The sequence below is a fragment of the Oncorhynchus masou genome, chromosome 19 (assembly GCF_036934945.1).
Source record: "Oncorhynchus masou masou isolate Uvic2021 chromosome 19, UVic_Omas_1.1, whole genome shotgun sequence".
NCBI lineage: Eukaryota > Metazoa > Chordata > Actinopteri > Salmoniformes > Salmonidae > Oncorhynchus > Oncorhynchus masou.
The window spans coordinates 28735301-28755378 of NC_088230.1; the positions used below are offsets into that span (position 1 = coordinate 28735301).

Sequence of the window (20078 nt, forward strand, 5' to 3'; positions counted from 1 at the left end):
TTCTGCCCCTGAACAGGCAGTTAACCCACTGTTCCTAGGCATTGAAAATAAGAATTTGTTCTTAACTGACTTGCCTATTAAAAAAAAATGTTACTTTATTACTATTTACCTTTTTTATTTAGCAATTTAATATTCTTTTTTAAAACTCTGCATTGTTGGAAAATGGCTCGTAAATAAGCATTTCACAGTAAAGTCAACACCTGTTGCATTCGGGCAAGTGACAGGTAAAATTTGATTTAATTTGATTCCATTTACTCAAAGCACATAACCAAGAATACCTGCTACCAGAACAAGCTAAATGTGCTTTTTATTTAAAGTATGTGGTGTTACAAACAAATGTACAGTATGTAAACATCTGAACAAGAACTTAAATGGATATTTGGGGATTTTGGCAATGCTAACTAGCGTTAGCGCAATGACTGGGAGTCTATGGTATCTGTTAGCATACATGGTGTTAAGGCTAGTTGGCAATTGCGCTAGCGCTAGATAGCAACATCCTTCAAACTGCACACAGAGACATAAAAATACTATTCCCAAGTTTATCTGACTCTGGGGAAGTAGATGAAGGGCCTCATTGCCAAAATCCCCAAGTATTCATTTAACATAACAGAACTCATGTGCAGAAATGCTACAGTAAAAAATATGTTCTTCATACAGTTTAAATATAATTAGTTGAGTGCAATGCAATATTCTTTAAACATAAAACCCCCTAAATACAACAAAATTAAGAAGTTAAAATGTAAGTGAACACACACTACAAGTGGTCCTGACCTAGACATCTTAAAGGATAATTTTGGCTACATTTGACTCCAAAAACTTGACCACCAATTATAAATAAGCCTATTAGCCTGATCCCGCCCCTAACACACACACCTCCTCATTTCTCAGATGTGTCCTGCTGTATTGACCCAATTGCTGCTATAAAACTGGACCAGGATGTGTTGAGCCCATATTTGGAGTCTGACTCAATTGGTCAGGTTTTGTGACAGAATACCGTGAAATGATCAATTAAGAAGAACATTTAAAAATCCTAAATCATATAATGGAAATACATCCATATTAAACTAGTCCACTTGCTGGCTCTCGCTCTGTCATAGCGCTTGAACGTGGGGATGAGATTATATCCGTACACAAAAAACTAAGTGATAGAATACTTGTACACTTTTAAAACCCAGAATGTACACCATTGTCATTGTGTCACAGAATTCTTTTAAGTAAAGCTACTATTCTGATATTTTTCTATCCACAAAAATACAACACGCAAGCAATGAAGTCTTTCTCAACATAATTGGTGTGGAGTGTAACAGGAGAATGCTAGTAGGACATGTGACAAATTGTAGGATAAATAACAATATCAAATAAGAGCATTTTGGTAAAAAGGGAGTGTGAATCAATCACACTCATATCAAAGTAGATTAGAAAGACAACTCAAGTGCTTTGTCTAATATAAGATGGTTAGTTTAACTCATTAAAGGGAAAAGGGGTTTCACTGCTAGTAAATATAACAGAAGTAGGTTGAGCTGCTACAGAATGGGTTGTTCAGTGGACATTAGCACTTGCGACCAGGGTTGGGGTCAATTCCTTTTCATTCAGTAAATTGAATTTCCAATTCCAAATATTTCTCATAAAGAAGCAATGAGGAAAATTGAAATTGGAATTTCATTTATCTTCCTGAATTGATTTAACTGAAATGGAATCGACTCCAACCCTGCTTGCTACATCTGGTCGGCCTGTATGCTGTTTATTCCACTGTGTTGATAGAAATACTGAGAGATCGATGTTATACCACTTACTCTCGATTCCAGCAAATTATTCTATGGTAAATAGTTGCAAAGGAAGATTGCACATTTACACATATTTTTCTTCGGGAGAACGGGCAGTAAATTCAAGATGGTTGTAAAGTTGACTCATTATAATCTGAGGAGATTATATAACATCCTCAAGCATATAGTAGACATGCATCCTGTAGGTTATGTTGAACAATAGTCTCATCTTTTATCTGACAAATCTTTCCGAGCAAGTCTATAATAGAAAACAAAACGTTCAAAATATATTTGAGGGACGTTGTGAATCCTCAGAGATTTACATGATACAAACGGATAATCTGAAATGGTTTTCTCTGATGAGATCCTTGATATTGTTTGTGTTCTTATACAAAGCTCAAGAGCTGAAGAGGGAGAACCGGTTGGTAAGTACATATTCCCTAAATAGTGCACTACTTTTAACCAGAGCCTTATGGGTCCTGGTCAGAAATAGTGCACTATATAGGGAATATGTCACTTGGGACACAGTATCTACCCTTATAGGAGACACTTCCTCATTCCGTGGCTGATAGCCAAGGCTGCTCCCTCCAAATATACTTACATTATATTTGCAGTCCCCCAAACAAGCACCAAGACAGTTGTACAAATAACCTTAACCTTGAACCTGACACACATAGACAGAGCTATAACCACCAATCCCAGATTGACCTCTGAAGCAACAACCAACCCAGCCCAACACTGACTGGTGGTTCTGTCCTCCTCGCCTCTGCAGGCCCGGTCCTTCTTAACCCATCACATCAAAACTACACTGTTTAGAGTGTCCCCACAACCCAATTTGCTGGCTCCGCCCAAAGTCAATGTTCCTCTTCCACTGGCACTGTGCTGCCCCAGCGACAAACCCATCAATCCCTAAGAGTCCTCTGGGCTGGTGTGCGGGATTAAAACACTGTAAGGAGTGGATGACTAACCAAACACCAAGTCCATCAACAGGCCTGGTGCCCCTGTCTGTCAGGTGAGCTGACCTGACCCTGTGTCCAGGGCGGGGTTGGTTAGGTAGGCAGAGGATCGTCATCTCCTTTACTGCATTTACATTTGCAGCACAGAACAAAGGGTGTGGCTAGGAGGAGGAAGGGAGAAGCCACCAGTAGGAGCAGACCGAAGCCAGCAAATATCCCCACCACCTGGAGAGAGAAAGAGAGCGAGAGTGAGAGAGACAGCCAGTAGCGAGAGAGAGAGAGAGAGAAAGAGAGAGCGATAGAGAGCCACTAGCGAGAGAGAGAGAGCGAGAAAGAGAGCAAGAACACGCGAGAGAGACACTAGCGAGAAAGAGAGAGAGAGAGAGCGAAAGAGAGCGAGGGAGAGAGCGATAGAGAGACACTAGCAAGAGAGAGAGAGCAAGAGAGAGCGAGAGAGAAAGAGCAAGAGCGAGAAAGAGAGAGAGCGCAAGTGGAAGTGAATGATTTTGCAACATACACACATTAACAATCAACCAAATGTATCTAAGCCCTTTTAACGTCACCAGTTGTAACATGGGATTCATGAGGTGCTTGTTTTAACCCAGACATCACATAGACACCGGAGGGAAGTGATGTACAGTAAGTAGTACAATGATGCATCAACACAACATTATTAAAATCTTTCACTTGCCCATGAATTAGTACATTGAATATCCACAAGGTGGCAGTAGTTCCTCAAATATAAATCTACATTGTGACAGACGGAATTGACAAACATACAGTTTTTCTGATAGTGGAGGCTTCTTAGGAGAGGACGGCTCATAATAATGGCTGGAACGGAGTGAATGGAATGACATCAAACACATGGAAACCGTGTGTTTAATGTATTTTATATCATTCCACCGATTCCGCTACAGCCAATACCACGAGCCCCCCAACTAAGGTGGGACCAACCTCCTGTGGTTTCTGACACTGAATATACAGATATATACATCACTTAGTGTCCTTGATGATAAACAGGCAACATGCTGTTGTAAAAATCATTGTGTTGGTAGTGTTAAGTGTTGAGTCTAATGAGATAAGAGCTTTCAACAACACTTGTTCTTAACTGACTTGCCTAGTAAAATAAAGGTAAAAAAAAATAATTGATGAAGCAGTTCGGTGTTAAACCTACATAAGACCTACAGATGAACTAGTGTGGCCAGACACATTCAGACATTTCTTTTTACAATTGTTGTCCCAATGTTGTCTTAGACCTCCTCCAAGACCTCCTTCTACAGTGACAGGCGGATAGTATGACAACAAGGACCTGTAACTGGACAGGCAGGTGGGGGATTGGTCTACATACAGTTGAAGTCGGAAGTTTACATTCACCTTAGCCAAATACATTTAAACTCAGTTTTTCACAATTCTTGACATTTAATCTTAGTAAAAATTGTCTTAGGTCAGTTAGGATCATCACTTTATTTTAAAAATGTGAAATGTCAGAATATTAGCAGAAATAATTATTTATTTCAGCTTTTATTTCTTTCATCACATTCCCAGTGGGTCAGAAGTTTGCATACATCCAATTAGTATTTGGTAGCATTGCCTTTAAATTGTTTAACGTGGGCCTAACGTTTCGGGTAGTCTTCCACAAGCTTCCCACAATAAGTTGGGTGCATTTTGGCCCATTCCTCCTGTCAGAGCTGGTGTAACTGAGTCAGGTTTGTAGACCTCCTTGCTCCCACACACTTTTTCAGTTCTGCCCACAAATTTTCTATATGATTGAGGTCAGGGCTTTGTGATGGCCACTTCAATACCTTGACTTTGTTGTCCTTAAGCCATTTTGCCCCAACTTTGGAAGTATGTTTGGGGTCATTGTCCATTTGGAAGACCCATTTGCGACCAAGCTTTAACTTCCTGACTGATGTCTTGAGATGTTGCTTCAATATATCCACATAATGTTCCTTCCTCATTATGCCATCTATTTTGTGAAGTGCACCAGTCCCTCCTGCAGCAAAGCACCCCCGTGCTTCACGGTTGGGATGGTGTTCTTCGGCTTGCAAGCCTCCCCCTGTTTCCTCCAAACATAATGATGGTCATTATGGCCAAACAGTTATATTTTTGTTTCATCAGACCAGAGGACATTTCTCCAAAAATAACGATCTTTGTCCCCATGTGCAGTTGCAAACCGTAGTCTGTTTTTTTATGGTGGTTTTGGAGCAGTGGCTTCTTCCTTGCTGAGCAGCATTTCAGGTTATGTCGATATAGGACTCATTTTACTGTGGATATAGATAATTTTGTACCTGTTTCCTCCAGCATCTTCACAAGGTCCTTTGCTGTCTGAAGGTAGGCCTTGAAATACATCCACAGGTACACCTCCAATTGGCTCAAATGTCTCAAATGATGTCAGTTAGCCTATCAGAGGCTTCTAAAGCCATGACATAATTTTCTGGAATTTTCCAAGCTGTTTAAAAGGACAGTCAACTTAGTGTATGTACATTTCTGACCCACTGGAATTGTGATACAGTGATATTAAGATAAATAATCTGTATGTAAACAATTGTTGGAAGAATGTATGTAAACCTCTGACTTCAACTGTAGATACTGCTGCCACAGCTAACCTGTGTGACTGACTGGGTTCGAACCCGGAACTCCGCATGCCAGATGATTGTTAGCCCGCTGAGCTAAAGCCAACTAATGCTTAGTTTTTACAATACAGTACCTGTGTCCGGTGCCAGATCACTGAAGCTCTGGAGTGGCCCAGTTTGTTTCTGCATGGCCCTTTATCATAGTGGATCAGGAGGAAGTCATCCTGGAGAGAGAGAAACAATCACTATCAGGGTGAAAGTCTGGATGAAATGTTTTAAAAGTCAGGGTTAAAGTCTGGATGAAATGTTTTAAAAGTCCGGGTTAAATGTGGGGGCAGGCCCACTAGAAAAATGGACACTGGCCGAGATCATATGTACGTTTTGACAATACACACTAAGATTAGACTGTTCAAATTGTTATCTATTGTATTATACATTCAGAATTCACCGATAAATTGACCCACGCGGAAATCTAAAATCAAAGAAACCGTAAATGACATGGTAATAGCCTAAATATATTTATTTCCATGACAGAATGAGAAAATTAACCTGAAAGCTTTTGGACATCAGAGCAATGTTGATGGAATCTTATTCGAGTCAGAAACAGATACTCATGTGATAAAAAACCTTCACTCTAATAAGTAACTATTGGAATCAAGACTTAAAAATAACTGATATTGGAACACGATGAAGGGAGTGTTAGAAAATAATGAACAGAATTACAATTAATAAAAATGTATGCTTAATCCAGTATAAACTGCAAGAGACAAAATTCACAAATTCTACAGCACAATGGCAGAGTCATGTCTTAAGTGTAAAACTAACAATGACTGAATTGCCACGACTTCCGCCGAAGTTGGCTCCCCTGCCTTTTGGGGCGGTGCTCGGCGGTCCTCGTCACCGGCCTACTATCCACCACCGATCCCTTTTTCGTTGTCTGTTTGTTTTGTCTTATTAGTTGCACCTGTGTCTATTTGTGTGTGCTTGATGGGCTTCCTTATTTAAAGTAGGTTAACCCGCCCTTGTTTTGTGCGGGATTCATTTTGTTACGTGTGTACGTTAGTTAGGTGTGTTCATGTTCTGGACCTGGTACCCTGTGTTTTTGGGTGCTCCATATATTTCCGCGCCCTGTGTTGTGGGCTTGTTTGTTTGTTCCAGATTAAAGTGCACTTTTTCCCTGTGGAACTCTCTGCACCTGACTCATTCCTCACACACCTAGTTCCCCGTGACATAAATAATGAATGCCTTCTGGGAGTGCTATAAAGACAACAAAAAAAATGAGTTAGAATGCTGGCTGTCAGAAGTTTTACAATGTACGTTTATTTTGAATCTGTCTCTCTGTATAAAGTATTTCAAGACATGGCATATGGAGGTGTGGTGAGATACCCAATGGGTTGGACAATAGAATTTTGTCACTTATATTGAAGAAGCTATGACTTAAATACTGTAAGTCATATGATACCCTAACGTTAAGAGAATGTAAAAATCAAACGCTTTATTATTTAAATATAACGGGCTACAGACGGAAACAACATAACAAATGTTTTAAGTCATATGGGGCAAATTCTTACAAGCAACATTATATGTGGATACGTTGGGAACATGTGCGTCCAAGCAAGTGTGATGTCATTAATGTTTGTTGAAAAGAATGTATGTAAATGTTAACTTGACTATTGTGTTTGCTATGTATGTTTTTGTTTATTGTAAAAACAGCAACAAAAGAGTAGTTTGCCTCCAGAACAGCCTAAATTCTTTTGGGCATGGATTCTACAAGGTGTGACGTTCCAACGTTGCTCAATTGGTATCAAGGGACCTAACGTGTGCCAGGAAAACATTCCTCACACCATCACACCACCGCCACCAGTCTGTACCGTTGACGGGGCGATAGACTCATGCTGCTTACGCCAAATCTTGACTCTGCAACAGGATGCAACAGGAACTGGGATTCGTCAGGCCAGGCAATGTTTTTCCACTCCTCAATTGTTCATTGTTGGTGATCGCATGCCCCCTGGAGCTGCTTCTTCTTGTTTGTAGCTGATAGGAGTGGAACCCTGTGTGGTTGTCTGCTGCAATAGCCCATCCGTGACAAGGACCAGGGAGTTCTGCATTCCCAGATGCCGTTCTGCACACCACTGTTGTAATGCACTGTTATTTGCCTGTTTGTGGCCCGCCTGTTAGTTTGCGGGATTCTTGCCATTCTCTTTCAACCTCTCTCATCAATAAGCTGTTCTCTGTAAACCTTAGACAGTGTTGTGCGTGAAAAGCCCAGGAGGCCGTCCGTTTCTGAGATACTGGAATTGGCGCACCGGGCACCGACAGTCATACCATATCTAACGTTCAATCGAGCAGTAACTGAATGCCTCGATGCCTATCTGCCTGCTTTATATAGCAAGCCAAGGTCACGTGACTCACTGTAGGAGCAAACTATTTTTGTGAATGGGTTGGTGTGTACCTAATAAACTGTGGAGTGGCATCACACGTTTTACAAGCTCTGGTCACTGTGTGCAGGTTCCACACAATTCAATAGAACACTAAGGCAGGCCCAGGCAGTAGCAGCAGAAGGTTGTGTATGTGTTCAGTGTTTATGGCTTCTACTCACGTCCAGAGACTCCAGACAGTACCAGCAGAAGGCGTGCTTACAGTTCTTGCACATCATCTGAGCACAGCCCTCGTCCCTCTCGATGTACACCTTACACTTGGGACAGCACTTGATGGGTGCATCTTCATCGTCGCTCTTGTAGAAGGAACTGGAAGACAATAATCATCAGGGGACACGACATATATAGACCAGTACATACTGCACTGTCAAGGATAATAAGAGTGATACTAACAGCTAAACATCACTCCATCATTGACTCTGTGTCGGGCCTTGTTGTGTTCATATTGTCTGTGAACTCATTGGACACGTTGAAATAGAACCTTGCCATTTTACAATGTTTCAAACCGGTTCCTTCCTACTGAACCCTACCCTGGTCCAGGGTACAGTAGGCGAGTAGTAGTAGTAGTAGTAGTAGTAGTAGTAGCAGTAGCAGTACATGTGTTGCAGTAGTAGTAGAAGGTGTGTCATAGTAGTAGAAGTACGTAGGTGTTTTGTAGTAGTAGTGGTAGGTGTGTTGTAGTAGTAATGGTAGTAGTAGTAAATAGTGTAGTAGTAGTAGTAGTAGTAATACTAGTAGTAATAGAAGTAGTAGTAGTAGTACTAAATGTGTTGTAGTAGTAGAGGTAGTAGTGGTGGTAGTAGTAGTAAATGTGTTGCAGTGGTAGTAGTAGTAGTAGTAGTAGTAGTAGTAATAGTAGGAGTAAATATGTTTTACTAGTAGTAGTGGTAGTAATAGTAGTAGTAGTACATGTGTTGTAGTAGTAGTAAATGTGTTGTAGTAGTAGTAGTAGTAGTAGTAAATGTGTTGTAGTAGTAGTAGTAGTAGTAAATGTGTTGTAGTAGTAGTGGTAGTAGTAGTAGTAATCACAGTAATAATAGTAGTAAATGTGTTGTAGTAGTAGTAGTAGCAGTAATAGTAATAGTAGTAGTAAATGTGTTGTAGTAGTAGTAGTAGTAGTAGAGGTAGTAGTAGTAGTAGTAGTAGTAGTAGTAGTAGTAAATGTGTTGTAGTAGTAGTAGTAAATGTGTTGTAGTAGTAGTAGTAGTAGTGGTAGTAGTAGTAGTAGTAGTCGCAGTAGTGGTAGCAGTAGTAGTAGTAGGTGTTTTGTAGTAGTAGTTGTAGTAGTAGTAGATGCGTTGTAGTACTAGGTGTGTTGTTGTTGTAGTAGTAGTAGTATTAGCTGTATTGTAGTGTAGTGCAGTGATAGTAGTAGTTAGTAGTAGTATGTGTGTAATAGTAGATGTGTTGTTGTAGTAGTAGTGGTACTAGTAGTAGGTGTGTAGTAGTAGCAGCAGTAGTTGTAGTAAATGTGTTGTAGTAGTAGTAGCGGTAGTAGTAGTGGTGGTAGTAGTAGTAGATGTGTTGTAGTAGTAGTAGGTGTATTGTAGTACTAGTGGTAGTAGTAGTAGTAGGTGTATTGTATTAGTAGTTGTAGTAGTAGCTGTATTGTTATAGTAGTGACAGTAGTAGTAGTACTAGTAGTATATGTGTAGTAGTAATACCTGCGTTGTTGTAGTAGTAGTATTTGTAGTAGTATTAGTAGTAGTATGTGTGTTGTAGTAGTAGTAGGTGTATTATATTAGTAGTGGTAGTAGTAGTTGTTTTGTTGTAGTAGTGATAGTTGTAGTATGTGTGTAGTAGTACTAGGCATGTTGTAGTATTAGCTGTATTGTAGTAGCTGTAGTAGTAGAGTAGTAGTTGTAGTAGTTGTAGTAGTAGTAGCTGTGTTGTCGTGTTGTAGTTGTGTTTGTAATGGCAGTAGTAGTAATGTTGTAGTCTACCTGGTCTCCCCGGGTAGGAAGGTGATGATGGGCATGTTGTCCTGGCAGGCCTGTCCTTTATGCCAGCTGGCCTGGCAGGCTGAGCAGAACTCCAGCCTGCACACCGAGCACTGGACCAGCTGTGGTAGTGCCACTTCCCCCTCCTTCAGTTGGCACACTGCCTGGCATGACGAGGACGGGCACCAGGTTCGACATGGGTCCAGCAGCACCTCTGTGGAAGACACACATGGACAGGGTCGAATTCATTAAAGGACATTGTAACAAAACGTTTTGCAGTGGAAAACCAACATTGTATTGGATGAGTTCAGGTAGTCCTTCCCTGTTTCAGCCCATTGTCCACTGTTATCCTCCTATCACAAATGGACAGAGCTATCTGATACCACAGAAACAGACTTCATGGTACAGTCAATATGGCCGCCGGTCTACCCATCACGGAACGTTGACTTAAAATGGGGAATCACGTACTAGTCATTGTATTTTTATGCCTGGGACCTCATACCTCCACAGGAAATATGTGGGAACGGCACACCCAATAGAGAAACATGTAGAACAAGGCTACCAGCACAGCTTCTGAAGCCATTTCAAGCTATTCAAGCTATTCTGAAATACAGTATGATTCCGTGTCCTGGCTTGATCTCCCTCTCATCACAATTATGCTAATCTTCTTGAACTCTTCTGTGGTCAGGAGTAAAAAATAAAAGCCTAACACATCCAGTACAGAACATTTAACAACAACTGCTGTATGTGTGTGTGTGTGTGTGTGTGTGTATGTATGCATCCACTAAAAAGTTCTCATCTACCATTATCCATGAGCCAGATGTCTTAGGATTGTTTATCTGAAGGGGTTTCCAATTAAATCCTACGCAAATCCAATGAAACTGAATTTGATTAGTTAAGATGGAGAGAAAAAGCTCCCAGCCTTCGGCTCTGTCGGAGAGCCTTATGTCATCTGAACAGAGGCTAAGATAGGTCTAAAAGTAGAGGAGAAATAAGACACATTACTGAATAAACAGTCCAGTGTCTCCCTTTTCTCTACTCCTACAGCCTGTATGGTCAGTGTCAGGGTTACTGGGTCAGTGATCAGGGCTGTGACCTGTCCTGTGTCCACTCTCAGTCTCTTTTCTCTGTGAGTCTTATATAATGTTTTGAGAGGTTAAGGTCTACAGTGGAGGAGAGCGGGAGGGAGTCACATTGTTAACTAGCTCTCTCTACTACCACAGCTTGTGAATGGTCATGAGTCACCTGTCAGGGGTTAGAGGTCAAGGAAGTTGCCTGTACGTACCTCTCTCAAACTGCAGCCTCCTATACCTCTGCATGCTCCCTGCTGCCACCATGCATTCAATCTGCAAGACAGAGACATACGTAGAGACTTACACAGATATGGGTCTCATCACCCTGCTTGTTGCACTCTTGACCTGTTGAAGACGCATCCAGGTTCAATGGGAATAGAGACAAATAGCTACAGTACTTGGAGTTCTCAGTGACAGTGTCTCAAATGGCACCCTATTCCCTACTTATAGGCCCTGATCAACAGTAGTGCCCTACATAGGGAATAGGGTGCCATTTGGGACGGGCTCAGTGAGTTCAATTGGAAGCCTGGTAGAACTACTTTTCTATACCTCATTCTCTAGCAGGTGACCTTGTTTTGGGCAGGCAGAGTCTGGGCAGCTAATAGTGGTTTCGAGGCCCTCTTTGATCAGAAGTTCAACATACTGCTGCAGGCACTGCAAGGGAGAAGCAGAGGAATTCAACTTGATTACAAAAATACAATGGATAGTGTGTGTGTCCCAAATTGCACCTCATCTCCAATAAAGTGCACTACTTTTGAGCAGAGCAAGACAGAACAGTACAGGACAGAACAGTACAGGAAAGAACAGGACAGGACAGTACAGGACAGGACAGTACAGGACAGAACAGGACAGAGCAGGACAGAACAGTACAGTACAGAACAGGACAGTACAGAACAATATAGGACAGAACAGAACAGGACAGAAAAGTACAGGACAGTACAGAAAAGGACAGAACAGTACAGAACAGTGCAGAACAGGACAGTACAGAACAGGAAAAGACAGAACAGAACAGGACAGAACAGAACAGAACAGTACAGAACAGTGCAAAACAGGACAGTGCAGTACAGAACAGAACAGAACAGTAAAGGACAGGACAGAACAGTAAAGGACAGGACATGACAGGACAGGACAGGACAGGACAGTGCAGAACGGGGCAGTATAGAACAGGACAGTGCAGTACAGGACAGAACAGGACAGTACAGAACAGGACAGTGTAGAACAGGACAGTACAGAACAGTGCAGTACAGGACAGAAAGGGGCAGTACAGAACAGTGCAGAACAGGACAGTGCAGAACAGGACAGTACAGAACAGTGCAGTACAGGACAGAAAGGGGCAGTACAGAACAGTGCAGAACAGGACAGTGCAGAACAGGACAGTACAGAACAGGACAGAGCAGGACAGAACAGTACATGGCAGTACAGAATGGACCAGGACAGAACAGAACAGGACAGTACAGAACAGGACAGAACAGGACAGTACAGAAGAGTGTAGAACAGGACAGTACAGAACAGGACAGTACAGAACAGTGCAGAACAGAACAGTACATTACAGAACAGGACAGAGCAGAACAGGACAGAATGGGACAGGACAGAACAGGACAGAGCAGAACAGTACAGAACAGTACAGGACAGAACAGGACAGAGCAGGACAGAACAGTACAGTACAAAACAGGACAGAACAGTACAGAACAGAACAGAACACTACAGAACAGAACAGAACAGTAAAGGACATGACAGTACAGAACAGTACACTACAGAACACTACAGAACAGAACAGAACACTACAGAACAGTACACTACAGAACAGAACAGTACACTACAGAACACTACAGAACAGAACACTACAGAACAGAACAGAACAGTACACTACAGAACAGAACAGAACCGTACACTACAGAACACTACAGAACAGAACACTACAGAACAGAACAGTACACTACAGAACAGTACACTACAGAACAGAACAGAACAGTACACTACAGAACACTACAGAACAGAACACTACAGAACAGAACAGTACACTACAGAACAGAACACTACAGAACAGAACACTACAGAACAGAACAGAACCGTACACTACAGAACAGAACACTACAGAACAGAACACTACAGAACAGAACAGAACCGTACACTACAGAACAGAACACTACAGAACAGAACAGAACACTACAGAACAGAACAGTACACTACAGAACACTACAGAACAGAACAGTACACTACAGAACAGAACACTACAGAACAGAACAGAACAGTAAAGGACATGACAGTACAGAACAGAACAGTACACTACAGAACAGAACACTACAGAACAATAAAGGACATGACAGTACAGAACAGTGCAGAACAGGACAGTACAGGACAGGAAAAGACAGGACAGAACAGTACAGAACAGTGCAAAACAGGACAGTGCAGTACAGAACAGGACAGAACAGTAAAGGACAGGACAGAACAGTAAAGGACAGGACATTACAGAACAGAACAGGACAGAACATGGCAGTACAGAACAGGACAGAACATGGCAGTACAGAACAGTACAGAATGGGTCAGGACAGAACAGTGCAAAACAGGACAGTGCAGTACAGAACAGGACAGAACGGTACAGGACAGTACAGGACAGTACAGGACAGGACAGTACAGGACAGGACAGGACAGTACAGGACAGGACAGAACATGGCAGTACAGAACAGTACAGAATGGGTCAGGACAGAACAGTGCAGAACAGTACAGTACAGAATAGTGTAGAACAGGACAGTACAGAACAGTGCAGAACAGGACAGTACAGAACAGTGTAGAACAGGACAGAACAGGACAGTACAGAACAGGACAGTACAGAACAGGACAGTACAGAACAGTGTAGAACAGGACAGTACAGAACAGAACAGAACACTACAGAACAGAACACTACAGAACAGAACAGAACAGTACACTACAGAACAGAACACTACAGAACAGTAAAGGACATGACAGTACAGAACAGTACACTACAGAACTGAACAGAACAGTACACTACAGAACAGAACAGAACACTACAGAACAGAACACTACAGAACAGAACACTACAGAACAGAACAGTACACTACAGAACAGAACAGAACAGAACAGTACACTACAGAACAGGACAGTACAGAACAGGACAGTACAGAACAGTGTAGAACAGGACAGTACAGAACAGAACAGAACACTACAGAACAGAACACTACAGAACAGAACAGTACACTACAGAACAGTACACTACAGAACAGAACAGAACAGTAAAGGACATGACAGTACAGAACAGTACACTACAGAACTGAACAGAACAGTACACTACAGAACAGAACAGAACACTACAGAACAGAACAGAACACTACAGAACAGAACAGAACAGAACAGAACAGAACAGTACACTACAGAACAGAACAGTAAAGGACATGACAGTACAGAACAGAACACTACAGAACAGAACAGAACAGTACACTACAGAACAGAACAGGGCAGGACAGTAAGGGACAGACCAGGACAGTACAGTGCAGAACATGACAGTACAGAACAGGACAGAACAGGGCAGAACATGACAGTACAGAACAGGACAGAACAGGGCAGGACAGTAAAGGACAGGACATGAAAGCACAGGACAGAACAGGTCAGAAAAGGACAGGACAGGACTAGACTTATCCCAGTTCTCTAGTATCCTCTAGTCTTCATACATGATGTTACAGGCAGGCAGACATTACATAATGTTGACATCCACTCTTAACAAGTCACACTCTCACTTAGGAGGAACAAGAACAGTTACATCAACACAGTCCAAGCTGCTCCTCCTCATCAGAATAGGTCCTGTGTTTCAAATGGTACCCTATTCATTTTATACTGCACGACTTTGACCAGAGCTCTGAAGTACAGTACGTTCAGCACTGCTGAGTGCTGTCCTCTTCTCAATCACACTCTTCACTAACTGCAGCTCTACTTAGGTCAGCACACTTGTAGGGGTACTAGGAGAAAGTGCACAATCAGAGTACATGGCTATATGAGGATCCGTTAAGACTGGGTTGATTTCATTAGGCACCAAATGGAAGAAAACAGACTTAAACGGGGAGGGACTACCTCGAAGTATCCAATAAAAAAAACATTCATTTTCACCTTCCGTCTTATCATTAAGGCACACGGTAACAAAATGGTTTGCAACAGAACAACGAAAACGTGTGTTTCCTATTAGACAAGTTCAGGTAGTTCCCTCACTGTTTCACTCCGTTTTCTTCTGTTTGATACTTAATTAACACAGCCCAGTCTTAATACAGCCATCGCCTCTATCTGTTTCATCACTTAAAAATGCTCAAAAGAGGTGTGCTACTGACTTAAATAGATATGTGCTTAGTGAAGTGTGTGATTCCGTCTGTTTTCTTCTGTTTGCTGCCTAATGAACAGGACCTATTCAGGTGTGTTGGCTGTACCTACTGACCAGGCTGCAGAAGACACATTGGCACTGGCTGATGGTGGTCATCTGCTCACGGGGGAACTCCCCAAGGCACAGCTTGCAGGACATCAGGGGGTCCAGGGCCAGCTCCCAGGTGGGACGGTACCGTGCAGACGGGCCCGTCGTCATGACGTCTGGCACAGGTGACCTGGAACACAGACGGTTATAAGATCAGTAATACTGTAATAATTATTCATTCACTCATGGTAGAATGTCTGCGAGCAAGTTGGCAGGTAGCCTAGTGGTTAGAGTGTTGGGCTAGTAACCGGAAGGTTGCTGGTTCGAATCCCTGGGCTGAATCTGTTGTTCTACCCCTGAGCAAGGCAGTTAACCCACTGTTCCCTGGTAAGCTGTCCTTGTAATTAAGAATTTGTTCTTAACTGACTTGCCTAGTAAAATATATATATATACTTTTTAAGTCAGCCTAGATTCTTATTATTATTCTATAATTATTATTCTATAATTATAATTATTATTATATGATTATCTTTCTATTGTTCTTCTTTGAGAGTGAATATCATCAAATAACAGCACTGGTTTGATGATTTTGAACTTGATCGTCCATCAACTTTTCATTGAATGAACAGTGTTCATCAAAAGAAGTTCTTCATAACAACAGCTTGTTTAAAAATTCATATAGGTTATTTTGTCATGAATATTCAATCTGTCTAGCACTTTTGAATGTGTTATGGAGTCATGAAAGCAACACTGTCATCTTTAGTTGCTGGTTTCGAGAGTGAACTGTTTTTATTTTATTTTTAAGTGCAGAGCCCATATCACTAAGAGCTTTTCCCCTCCCCCTCCACATACGAGCTTACAACTGTCCAGAACAGTACAGCACAGACCAGCCTCTACAGAACACTACAACTGTCCAGAACAGTACAGCACAGACCAGCCTCTACAGGACACGACAGCTGTTCAGAACAGTACAACACAGACCAGCCTCTACAGAACACTACAACTGTCCAGAACAGTACAGCACAGACCAGCCTCTACAGGACACGACAGCTGTTCAGAACAGTACAACACAGACCAGCCTCTACAGGACACGACAGCTGTTCAGAACAGTACAGCACAGACCAGCCTCTACAGGACATGACAGCTGTTCAGAACAGTACAACACAGACCAGCCTCTACAGGACACGACAGCTGTTCAGAACAGTACAACACAGACCAGCCTCTACAGGACACTACAGCTGTTCAGAACAGTACAGCACAGACCAGCCTCTACAGGACACGACAGCTGTTCAGAACAGTACAACACAGACCAGCCTCTACAGGACACGACAGCTGTTCAGAACAGTACAGCACAGACCAGCCTCTACAGAACACTACAACTGTCCAGAACAGTACAACACAGACCAGCCTCTACAGGACACTACAGCTGTTCAGAACAGTACAGCACAGACCAGCCTCTACAGAACACTACAACTGTCCAGAACAGTACAACACAGACCAGCCTCTACAGGACACGACAGCTGTTCAGAACAGTACAGCACAGACCAGCCTCTACAGAACACTACAGCTGTTCAGAACAGTACAACACAGACCAGCCTCTACAGGACACGACAGCTGTTCAGAACAGTACAACACAGACCAGCCTCTACAGGACACTACAGCTGTTCAGAACAGTACAACACAGACCAGCCTCTACAGAACACTACAGCTGTTCAGAACAGTACAACACAGACCAGCCTCTACAGGACATGACAGCTGTTCAGAACAGTACAGCACAGACCAGCCTCTACAGGACATGACAGCTGTTCAGAACAGTACAACACAGACCAGCCTCTACAGGACACTACAACTGTTCAGAACAGTACAGCACAGACCAGCCTCTACAGGACACTACAACTGTTCAGAACAGTACAACACAGACCAGCCTCTACAGGACACTACAACTGTTCAGAACAGTACAGCACAGACCAGCCTCTACAGGACACGACAGCTGTTCAGAACAGTACAACACAGACCAGCCTCTACAGGACACTACAGCTGTTCAGAACAGTACAACACAGACCAGCCTCTACAGAACACTACAGCTGTTCAGAACAGTACAACACAGACCAGCCTCTACAGGACATGACAGCTGTTCAGAACAGTACAGCACAGACCAGCCTCTACAGGACATGACAGCTGTTCAGAACAGTACAACACAGACCAGCCTCTACAGGACACTACAACTGTTCAGAACAGTACAGCACAGACCAGCCTCTACAGGACACTACAACTGTTCAGAACAGTACAACACAGACCAGCCTCTACAGGACACTACAACTGTTCAGAACAGTACAGCACAGACCAGCCTCTACAGAACACTACAGCTGTTCAGAACAGTACAACACAGACCAGCCTCTACAGGACATGACAGCTGTTCAGAACAGTACAGTACAGACCAGCCTCTACAGGACACTACAACTGTTCAGAACAGTACAACACAGACCAGCCTCTATAGAACACTACAACTGTCCAGAACAGTACAACACAGACCAGCCTCTACAGGACACGACAGCTGTTCAGAACAGTACAACACAGACCAGCCTCTCTCCACTCCATTCTGGTTCCAGAGAGAGGGAGAGAGAGCTTCATTTCAGAGACTTCATTTCAACCTAGAGTGAGTGAATGTGAGAAGCGTTATGCAAATATACAACACGTTCCTCTCACTTCACACAGAGTAGAGGGAAGTTGTGAATTGATTGACCAGGCACCATGACTGTGTTAAGCCTTTAAACGGCCCTACTCTGTACTGTGTGAGAGGGATGCCTCATGGGGAGGGCCAAGCTACTGTGGAACTGGCACCACAGGGATTTATGAAAGCAGAGCCAAGTTCAAACCTCAAACCTCAATGGTCCAAAGTGCCTATTTATGAACAAAGATGGAAATGAGTGTTGCTTGCCTTCCACAGAGCTATGCTTCACTACTGTAACTAGACTATACAGCTAGTGAGTCCTCTTTTCTACCCTGAGATGATTCATGTGGATTGGTGGTGGTTGGAGACGACAGGGTTGGAGACAGATGGAACTGAAGGACCTCCTAGAGGACTGTGTGTGTGTGTGTGTGTGTGTGTGTGTGGATGACCAACATCACACAGTTGTACCACAGCCAGACCTCCTTCCCACCCCCACCACTCTAATATTAGGAACCTGAGTGAGAGTATGTGACCGTGTCTGAATGTCTGAAACTATAAAAAGGAACATGTTGATGACACATGGGCACATGGCGTATCACATCCTCCACAAAGTGTCAATACAACAACATTTTCCTCCAAACACAGTACAGATGAGATACGTGTCATATGGATATCACTCCAGACAACATGTCTCACAGTGGGTTCGCCCCAAATGGCACCCTAGCGCATTTTAGTGCAAAATAGTGGAGAATCTGGTGCCATTTGGGACTCACACTTAGTGTTTCTACTGTATAATAACCAGACGGTATGAGAAAATATATATCCAGAAATAAGGTAGATATCATCCTAACTGATGTTGTCACATTAATATACAGAAAGCGAGGGAGGGTTCAGAGCGGGTGGGATGGAGAGAGTCTTTCATTTCGTAACAAAACAAAACTCAAGTACAGCACCCTACTTAACTATGACATTTCATTGCCAGGCGAGTTGAAAGCAGTGAGCAGAATAGGTCAGTTCAGTTGACTTCTCAGCATGCCTCAGTGCTTGCTCTCTCTGTCTCGGGCTTTCTCTCTGCCGAGTTATTCCATGTCATTTCAGCAAGCCATGAAATCGTTTCTGTAGTTTGAAACATAATCAGCATTCCTGAAACATTTTTTTATTTAATTTGTTCTCTCTCTTAAGCTAATTGTGTGCACACAAATTGGCCCTTTTCATTTGTAAGATAAACATAATATTCTACAAATACAGTACCCAAAAATCGATTTGGACCAAAATTTTTCCTACCATTGAGTAAGACAAGAAGAATCCAATAACAGGTTCAAAAGACACCCACAGAGCCCCCACACCAATTCCACTCCAACAACCAGTATTCAGTAGCAGTTCTCTGACAGATTATGCCTAAGAGGAGGACAAACTGAATTGCATTCATGGAGGACTGGCTTGAATTGTGAGGATGACCATACAATTTATTTTCAACATGAGCAAAAGTTATTGGTTTTCTACCCAAAGTTGCAAAGAAAAATATATATTTATAAACCAAACATGCAACAATTTCAACAATTTTACTGAGTTACAGTACAAATCAGTCAATTAGACCTTAATCTTGGTCATAGATAGCTTTAAAAAAAAGTAGGGGCATGGATCAGAAAACCAGTCATTATCTGGTGTGACCACCATTTGCCTCGTGCATCTCCTTCACACAGAGTTGATCAGGCTGTTGATTGTGGCCTGAGGAATGTTCTCCCACTCCTCCTCAAAGTTGCTGAATATTGGTGGGAACTGGAACCCGCTGTTGTACACTTCGATCCAGAGTAGGGCTGTCCCTGACAAAAAACAATCATAGTCGACCAAGAGTCGTCTGTTCTATTGACCAATCGATTTGGTCGAAATGTTTAAATGTGAATTCCTTCATATATTGTAAAGACACATCCTATGTGTTTTAATCAAATCAACTATATGCACTTAGCTTGTCTGATGCTTAAAGCGAAAGGTTTCATGAAATAATTAAGACACACAAATGACTAGAGGGAGTCCGACCACAATTGATTTGATTGTGCCGGACTGGGCTCAGATGTGCTGTGCTGTGTAAAAAGAAGACAGCGAGTGACTGTGTGACTAGCATCCGTTGTTTCTCTCCTCCCTGCTGCAGCGACCAACACAGAACATCAGCAGTGTGTATCGCACTGTCAGTGATGCTGAAGCTGCAAAATAATTACAGCCATTTCTGACTGAATTGTGTAAAGATCTTTGCAA

At 42.5% G+C, this 20078-nt stretch overlaps 1 protein-coding gene across 5 annotated transcripts in view; it reads right to left on the bottom strand.

Moving 5' to 3' along the window:
• Window positions 1–282: 282 nt before the first annotated feature.
• Window positions 283–20078, bottom strand: part of LOC135506117 (probable E3 ubiquitin-protein ligase RNF144A-A) — a 39516-nt gene continuing 19720 nt past the window's right edge. For 2 of the 5 annotated variants that reach the window (XM_064925560.1, XM_064925559.1), the window contains exons 2-8: window positions 15182–15344; window positions 11293–11397; window positions 10956–11016; window positions 9674–9884; window positions 7892–8039; window positions 5427–5516; window positions 283–2944 (exon numbers count right to left, since the gene is read on the bottom strand). In XM_064925560.1, the coding sequence (XP_064781632.1) occupies window positions 2813–2944; window positions 5427–5516; window positions 7892–8039; window positions 9674–9884; window positions 10956–11016; window positions 11293–11397; window positions 15182–15325 (891 nt within the window). In that variant the 5' untranslated portion in view covers window positions 15326–15344 and the 3' untranslated portion in view covers window positions 283–2812. The other 3 variants (XM_064925562.1, XM_064925563.1, XM_064925561.1) reach the window with 3 other exon arrangements.